Consider the following 8,934-nt stretch of genomic DNA (forward strand, 5'->3'; position numbering starts at 1 on the left):
AAAGTTGAACTTACGAATCTGTTGAGGTCGAATCATGGTAATTCGGATGCGAAAATTTTATCGTCCCGACGGGAGCTGCATAAGTTGCTTCAAATGGAAAATTCATATTGGAAACAAAGGTCTAAGATTCTATGGCTCAGGGAGGATGATCGTAACAGTAAATTCTTCCATGCAATGGCTTCTCAAAGGCAGAGAAAGAACAAAATTGAGAAACTGTTGCTGGAAGATGGGGAATGGACGGATGATGGCGAGAAGATTGGGGATCTAATAAAAGATATTATACGAATTTATTCAAGGCCGTTGATGATCCGCTTGTGTCTGCACTCGACCAAATCCCAAATAAAGTAAGCGCTATTATGAACGGTAAGCTGGGTAGACAGTTTGTTGTGGAGGAATTTAGGAAGGCAACGTTTCAAATGCACTAGGACAATCCTCGGATCCCGATGGGCTTAGGCCGGGTTTTTTTCAGAAGTTTTGGTACCTTATTGGTGAAGATGTGGCAAAGGCGGCAATAGCATGGCTGGAGAGTGGTTCCTTCCCCGATAAATTGACTGAAACGAACATTGTACTCATTCCTAAAGTGTCTGCTCCTGCCACCGTTAATGACTTTCGACCCATTGCATTGTGCAACGTGCTATATAAAATCATTTCAAAGGTGTTAGCTAACAGACTCAAGGTTATTCTCTCGGATATCATTGCTGAAGAACAATCTGCTTTCGTTCCGGGTACACTCATAATTGACAATGTGATTACAGCTTTTGAAACAATTCATTCTATGCTTTCTAAACGAAAGGGCAAAGGGGGCTCAGTAGTCGTTAAAATCAATATTAGGAAAGCGTATGACAATTTCAGATGGGAATATCTCTTAAAGCTATTATGTAGATTGGGTTTTACTGACGGGTGGATCAGTTGGATGTATATGTGCATTAAATCTGTATCTTATTTCTTCCAAGTGAATGGTAAGAGTGTTGGGCCTATTATTCCAGGTAGAGGCATCCATCAAGGAGACCCGCTGTCACCATACTTGTATATCTTGTGTGCGGAGGGATTGTCTTGTCTTCTGAATCAAACACAAAACGTCATGCCCTGACTGGTTGCCAAGTTGCTCGAGGAGCTTCGGTTTTATCTGACCTCCTATTCGCGGACGACTGTCTGCTTTTTTGTGGTGAAAATGAGAACGAAGCTAGGACTCTAAAGGAAATTCTAATTCAATACGAGCAAATCTTAGGTCAGGCTATCAACTTCTCTAAATCCAGTATATCTTTTAGCCAAAAAGTAACTAAAAGGGGTATAAGGTTAATTAGTGGCTGTTTAGGGATTGACAAGCCAATGGATATATCTCGGTATCTTGGGCTTCTGGTGATGGTTGGTCAAAGTAAGAAAGTGGCATTCGGGTATCTGAAATCAAGACTATCAAATCGATTATTTGGTTGGGCAGGGAAGTTACTTGCACAAGCGGGGAAGGAAATTATGTTAAAATCAATTGCACAGGCAATCCCAACCTATTATATGAGTACCTTTTTAATCCCCATCTCGCTTTGTGACAAAATGCAAAGGATGATGAACTCCTTTTGGTGGGGATCAAACCCCGTTGGTAGGAAAAGGATTCACTGGGCAGCTTGGGATAAACTTTGTGAAAGAAAGGAGCATGGGGGTCTCTGATTTAGACAATTACATGCTTTTAACTTTGCTATGTTAGCTAAACAAGCATGGATTCTTGTATCAAGACCTGATACGTTGTTTTGTCGGATACTCAGAGCTAAATATTTCTCGCAAGGAGAGTTTTTATCATCACAATTGGGCTCTAACCTGAGTGTGATTTGGAGAAGTATCTAGTCTGCAAGAAAAGTGCTTGTGAAAGGATTAAGATGGCGGGTTGAAGGGGGGTTCTAGAATTAATGTTTGGTCTGATCCTTGGTTAATTAATGCTCCAGATTTCAAACCAAGATCCGTGCAAGGTGATGGGCTGGAAAAGATGACAATTGTTGATCTTAGATTATTGAATTCTGATGAATGGGATTTAGAAAGGATAAGAGGTTTGTTTGTTGATCAAGATGTTCAATGGATTTTGCAAACGTTTCTGGGAGAGAGGTATTCAATTGACTGCCTAATTTGGCACCATGGAAAAAGTTCATTAAGCAAGAGAAATTGTTGAGGATAGAGTTGCCTCGCGACCTGCACTTAAATGGACTCATTTCTGGGCTTTTCCTATTCCTCCGCGAGTAAAAATGCTGGTATGGAGAGCTTGCTGTAATTTTCTTCCTGTTAAAGACAGACTCTCTTTGAAGGGGATTGTGTCTGATAATCTGTGTGGTTTATGTAAGGAGGAGGGGGATCATACGGTTCACTTGTTCATGGATTGTGAATATGCTAGATGTTTTTTGCTTGAAATGAGCGTTGATTCGCATATTGTGACGAGTGACTATTTTATCTATTGGTTTGAAAGTTTTTTGGAGGCTAGGGAAGATCAGGAATGTTATGCTCTTTGCATGGGAATCTGGGAGTTGTGGTGTCAGCGGAATACAGGTATTTGGGAAAACTCAATTGTCCCTCCTCGAATTGATGCGGGTCTGTGCAGGAATTTTTTCAATTCATTTACTGCTGCAATCTGTCATGAAAGTTCCCAAGCCCCTGTGCGCAGACCTGGTGTATGACGTCCTCCGCTGGCTGGAAAAATTAAGTTCAACGTTGATGCCTCTGTTCGGGTTGAACTCTCTAAATTCGGGATTGGGGGCGTGGTAAGGAACGACACATGTGCTTTTGTCTTTGCTTTTGCGCAAACTTGTCAAGAGAAGGTCCTCCCGCGGATGGCTGAAGCATTTGGCTTATTAAAAGCTCTGCGTTTGGTTCAGCAGAACGTGTGGGAAGGGATCATTTTGGAATTGGACGCTAAAGAGGTTGTCGACGTTTGTTACGCGGATCATAATGATATATCAGAATTCAGTATGGTGATTAAGGAGTGTTATCAGTTAATTCATTGTCTAGTGAATGTTTCAATTCATTGTCTAGTGGATGTTTCAGTTGTTTTTGTCAAAAGATTAGCCAACTAGGTGGTTGGCCTTGTCTTTAGTTAGGCCTATTTTCTGGCATTCAAAATTGAATGGTTTTTTTTAATGTTCACTAACGATGATTCATTTATAAATTCATTACTAGTTTGCTTTTAAAAAAAAAAAAAAACTATGCTTTTTTTGGCTAGAAAAAACAATGATATGAGGTGGGAGGGAAGAGATTGAATAAACAAAAGTGCTAACTGTGAAAATTACCGCCTAAAAAAGGTGGAGGGAAACAGAGATCCCCCACTCTCACTATCCCTTCCCCTTCTCTGTTGTCAAGAAAAGTAAAGTTCTTCATCGCAAACTTGTCTTTCTCCACCACCGCCTCTTCGCTATTCTTTCTTTTTTAATTTTCAATTAATGGATCGTCTCTTTCTCTCTTCCACCTTTCTCACTCTCCTCTCTCTTTCTTCCCTCTCTGGTATTTTTAATTTCTTTAATCACTCTCCATCACCACTTGTTTAATTTTATTCCTCACTATTATCTTTCTTTCTTTCATTTCTTGCAGATGTCCAACCCGCTTCTTTCAAGTTCATCAACAAGTGCCGCTACACCGTCTGGCCTGGCTTACTTTCCGGTGCCGGCACTGCCCAGCTTCCCACCACAGGCTTCGCTCTTAGAACCGGCAAATCAAAATCTGTTTCCGTTCCCAGAGGATGGTCTGGTCGTCTTTGGGGTCGGACTCATTGTGGCCAAGATTCATCTGGTAAATTCTCTTGCCTAACTGGCGACTGTGGCTCCGGGAAACTTGAATGCGGTGGTAGCGGCGCTCTTCCTCCGGCCACTTTAGCGGAGTTCACCCTTAACGGCGCCAATGGCTTGGACTTTTATGATGTTAGTTTAGTTGACGGATACAATATGCCGATGCTTGTGATCCCTAAGAAAAGCACGAACGGAACCTGTGGCGCCACCGGTTGTTTGATCGATTTGAACGGAGCATGCCCTAATGAGTTGAAGGTGAAAGCGCGTGGTCATGGGAGAGTTGGGGTGGCATGTAGAAGCGCGTGCGAGGCGTTTGCGGAACCTCAGTTTTGCTGCAGCGATGCCTACGCTACACCTGACACGTGCGCCCCCTCTGTTTACTCATTGTTTTTTAAGCACGCTTGCCCACGCGCTTATAGTTACGCTTACGACGATAAGACGAGCACCTACACTTGTGCCAACACCGACTACATTATCATATTTTGCCCTCTGCCGTATACCAGGTAAATTTACCTTATTAACCTAGGCTGATCAATCTCTTATATCTTCGTATAATATTATATGCGTAATTTGGGTATGAAACATGTTTGACACGCTGGCAAGTTCTAGAAAGTGGATGATAATTGAGTGATAGTGATGATTGATGGAATGAGTGACCAAAACTTTTAATTGGATTGAAAATGACCCTTGTATGTAATTATAATAATGATGCTACTGCAATCTGCCACTTCAATGTTGCTGTTACATATGTTGCTTTCAGGAAATGTCTGTTAAATTATCCACTAGAGCCATGAGTTCAATCTCTATGACTAGAAAAAAAATGCTTCTCCAGCATTTAATGTAAAAAAAAAAATTGAAGTCTATTTATGTTAGTTGGGTGGCTTCCTTTGTCAGAATGGATTTTTATTCGGTATAAGATGGAATCAATTAATGAGCCTTTGAACAAATATATTTACAAAGTAGTTTTTTGCTCTATGGGAGATACATTATAAATAGGAGCAGGTCAGTGTGTGGGTATGTGTTTGAATCTTTTCAAAGAAAGTACATCCATCCAAATTTTTGATCTTTCAAAGCATTTCTTGCTTAATTATCAAAAACTTGCTCTAGGTTCCAGGCATATCGCCTGGAGAAGTCAAAGGGCCGGCTCTGTTCAAGAGGCATGCATTTATGAGCCTAGTGTCATTGGGGTTTTAACTCTTAAGTTTAGAAGTGGTTGTTTCAATCTCAACTCTTCCCTATCTATGTAATCTACGTTTGAAAAAAGTGCTTATTATACTAGAGTTGGAAAAAGTATCATGGATACCTTACTTCAAGTCCTAGGTCTAGGACAAAGGAGAAGGATAAAACACTAGTATCTTCTAGTGTTCGATAAAGAAATCCTACAATTCTTAGAGATGAGGATGAAGAACAATCTGTCTTTCTAGATGAGTAATTTGGAGATGAATAGGATGGGATTGAGAACTTTGAAGATGAATTTGATATTCCTGATGATGATAGTGGTGATGGTGACTTTGATGTGATAAATATGGACTATGTATAGGCTTTAGTCTTGATGAAAAGTGGTTATTTTAACTATTAGTTAATTAACTTGCGATTTGGGTGAACTTGAGTGTTTAGATTTAGAATCTGTTATTATGAAATTATGATTATGGTTACGACTATGGATAATTGAATGTGATTTAGTAATTTACTATTTGTTGCATTTTAGAAATATTAATTATTGTTCTTTGTGATTTTATATATTATTTTCTTCAGTGCATCTTGTGTCGCTTAGGCGCCTACGACTTGCGTCTAGGCTCCAGGGCCTTTGATGCCTTAGTGTGCCTTGGGTCTTTATTAGCTATGATTTCTTTGGGTGATTTATAAAGCATTTCTTTGAGGTCTAACTTCTAATGCAGTTGTGCGCATAATGTTGGGGTTACATCCATGGCAACTCAACTTTGGTGTTATTAATATTATAGTCATTCAACTCCAAAATCTGACATAAAAGTCACTCAAATTTGCCCTTAACTAACATTATGGCGCCTTATGAAAGTGAATGGCCTTAAAAATGACTGTTGACAATTTCAAAATGGAAAATCCAAGAACTAAGGTTGTTTAGATACATATTTACCATGAAACCACATTTTCAATTTTCCAATTGCCATTTTTTTGGCTCCCTCTCTCCTAGCAATACCTAAAAGAGCTCTGAACATAAAATTTCAAGAATTAAAGTTGTTTAGAATATCATTTCTATATGCTCTACAATGGAGGATTACTAGTAGTCATAGTTGAGTGACTTTTAGGTTAGTAAAGGGTAAAGATGAGTAACTTTTATATCAGATGTTGAAGTTGTTTGACCATAATGTTAGTAAGAACAAAGTTGAGTGGTTATGACTGTAATTTACCTTATAATGTTGTGCACACAGTTTCAGACTTGAGGATACCCCTTCTTTTCTTATTGGTCTAGGTAGGATTAAAATTGATGGAACATAGGGATTGTTACTCCATTTTTCAGAAAGTTGGTCGAACTGATTGACAGAGCATGACTGTTTTATCTAGTCAGAAATTTAACGGTTGATGCTTATGTGAAATTAGTCTTGTTGTACACTTGTCCTCAGAAATTCTATTGTTCATAATTAGCCTTGCCTGTAGACATCGTTACTTCATTTGAGTGCCATGACTATCATTAAAAGTAATCCTTGCATGAGAGTACCAAAACAATATGATAACAATATTGTCGCTTGAAGCAACAGACACCATTCTTCTCTTTCATTAAAATTAAAAAAACAAGTTAATCAGTGAGAAATGTTGTGTTTCCTTGTTTAGGTTTTACATTAATGAGTTAAATTGTGTGGGTGCAGCCAGAAATTGTTGGGAATAAGAAAGGATGGGGCAGTGCTTCCACTGGTGAACAAGACAATGATGTACATCTGAAGCTGCTTGCTCTGTTAGCTGTCTGTCTTGTCCTGTAAATAAGATTAGCCTAGCTGAAGAATACATTATCTTCCGTGTAGATTAATACTGTACCAGCTCTCTTCGCAATATGTCTAGAGTGTATATTCTTTCCCTCTATAAATTTTGTTTACTTGTTGCTTATAGGAATACATATCACCTCCATTTTTTTTTAAGTATAGATTTTCCATTGTGACCAAGAGGTCGCGGGTTCGAGTCTTAGGAGCGGCCTTTTGCGAAATGAATTGGCAGGGGAAGACTTGCCCCCAATACACCCTTGTGGTGGGACCCCTCCCCGGACCCTCGCTCAGCGGGGAGGCGTAGTGCGACCGGGCCGCCCTTTTATAGATTTTCCATTGTCTGTTTATATTTTTGTTCCATACCAGTTTTAGTATTATTTTATATAGAAAACCAGTCCATGTCAAGAAAAAATTGCTTGCAAACAAGTTTGTTTTACTTTTGAGATCAAACCAAATATTGTAATTATTTGCAATTGCGTTACATATTAGTTACTCCTATTTACAGAATTAGGATTGTGGATACTATATAGCCAGTCTCTGCTTCAGAGCATGCTTCTCATTCCCGTTCAGTGACAGCATCAAATTATCTTCGGTTGGTTAGCCTCTGCAAGAGCAGCAGTTTGTTAACTAAATTGAAAGTGTGACTATACATCAAAGTAGAGCTGTAAATGAGCTTCGATTTATCAAAACAGTGAAGCTCAGTTTGAGAGTTGGTGAGCAGATTGCATTATAGGTTCATGAATAAGCTCGATTATAATGGTGATAAACACACTCACGAACAAGTTTGGTTCAATTATTTTTTAAAAAATAATAATTCTATAAATGGGGAAATACAGGGGAGTAGGAGAATATTAATTTATACAAATCTAAATTATTGTTATTAATTATTATGTGAAAAATTAAGTGAATGTTAACTTATCTAGAAAATTAATGCTCTACGAGTTTTAAGGGGTCCAATTTTTTATTATTATTATTATACAATATCTAATTTAATTATTTTTATTATATTTATTATGTTAAAAATCAAGTTAAAAGTATTTTGGTGTTTTATTTTGTATAAACATTATTATTATATGAAAGTATTAATTTTTTAAGAAAAAATTATAAAATTTGGTCAAATTGGATATCTATTTATATTTTTAACCCACTTACTCAACCTACTACCTATCTAGACTATATTTGTATGATTTTTTCCAAATGTTATCATCCTTTCATCTTCCCCCTTCCCCTTTCTCTTCCTTATGCGAAAACGGTTGCTCTCCCAGACCTTTGATCTTCCTCTCTACCTTTATATTTCGCGAAATCTGCACCATTTCTCTACATCACCATGACTTTCTCTTCTTCATCTCTTCATTCTTCATCTCCCTATTCCTAGAAAACGAAGTCATGGTTCTTCATCTTCCTATTCCTGCTCATTTCTTGGTTTCTTTCTTCTTGTCACCATTGAAGAAATGGTTATTCTACGTTATTTTCATCGTTTTTTCCAGTTTATCATATTGTTATTGACGATTTTAATGGTGAAAGGCGCGAAAAATGTAAGTATCTACTGTTTTCTCTGCGTTTTTTCAGAAAATCATTTCGTGTAATCTGGTTTCGCGAAGATCTACGATGAGAAAGAGCCTGAAACGTGACGATCTACTTCGGTAATCGATGATTTCGCGAAGTCTATGAGTAGAAAAGTTCATGATTTTTCACTCGCAGACTTCGCGTAATCCGTTTTCATGTCAAACCTCACAGACTTCGTGAAATCATCGATTCGCGAAGTAAAATCATTCTCTTCCTTGCACATTTATATTCGCATGCTTCGTGAATCCTCATTTCGGGAAGCCAAATCGTCATTTTTTCTGCCTAACACGATTAAATTTTTCTGAAGGTGGTTGAATATATAACATCCCTTTCTGGAAGGTGGCGTATTGGGCTGCAGAGGAGATGACTTTCCTTCCTGCAGAGGAAGAAATTCTCATCAAGATTGGTCACATTCACTTTTAATGATTAGTTAGGAGTTATTGTGTCAATCTTGTTGTGTACCATGTGATACGTCCATCCCAAAAGGTCTGGATTTCCATTTATCATCCCAAAAGGACTGGACTTCTAGTACAGGGAGAAATTCACATCCAGATTCGTCACGTTCACTTTAAAATGATCAGTTAAGAGTTTATTGTGGCAATCTTGTTGTAAATTTTGATAATGTTATGATTTTAATTTTGTTATTGTGGCAATCTTGT

General features: G+C 38.2%; 1 protein-coding gene across 1 annotated transcript; it reads left to right on the top strand.

The window, feature by feature from the left end:
* Nucleotides 1–3,173: 3,173 nt before the first annotated feature.
* On the top strand, nucleotides 3,174–7,202 carry LOC136223952 (thaumatin-like protein 1b). The gene is made up of 3 exons (XM_066012127.1): nucleotides 3,174–3,474; nucleotides 3,562–4,258; nucleotides 6,599–7,202. The coding sequence occupies exons 1-3, from the start codon at nucleotides 3,414–3,416 to the stop codon at nucleotides 6,669–6,671; spliced, it is 831 nt and encodes a 276-aa protein (XP_065868199.1). The 5' UTR covers nucleotides 3,174–3,413; the 3' UTR covers nucleotides 6,672–7,202.
* The last annotated feature ends 1,732 nt before the right edge of the window (nucleotides 7,203–8,934 follow it).

Source organism: Euphorbia lathyris, chromosome 3 (assembly GCF_963576675.1).
Source record: "Euphorbia lathyris chromosome 3, ddEupLath1.1, whole genome shotgun sequence".
Taxonomy (NCBI): Eukaryota; Viridiplantae; Streptophyta; class Magnoliopsida; order Malpighiales; family Euphorbiaceae; genus Euphorbia; species Euphorbia lathyris.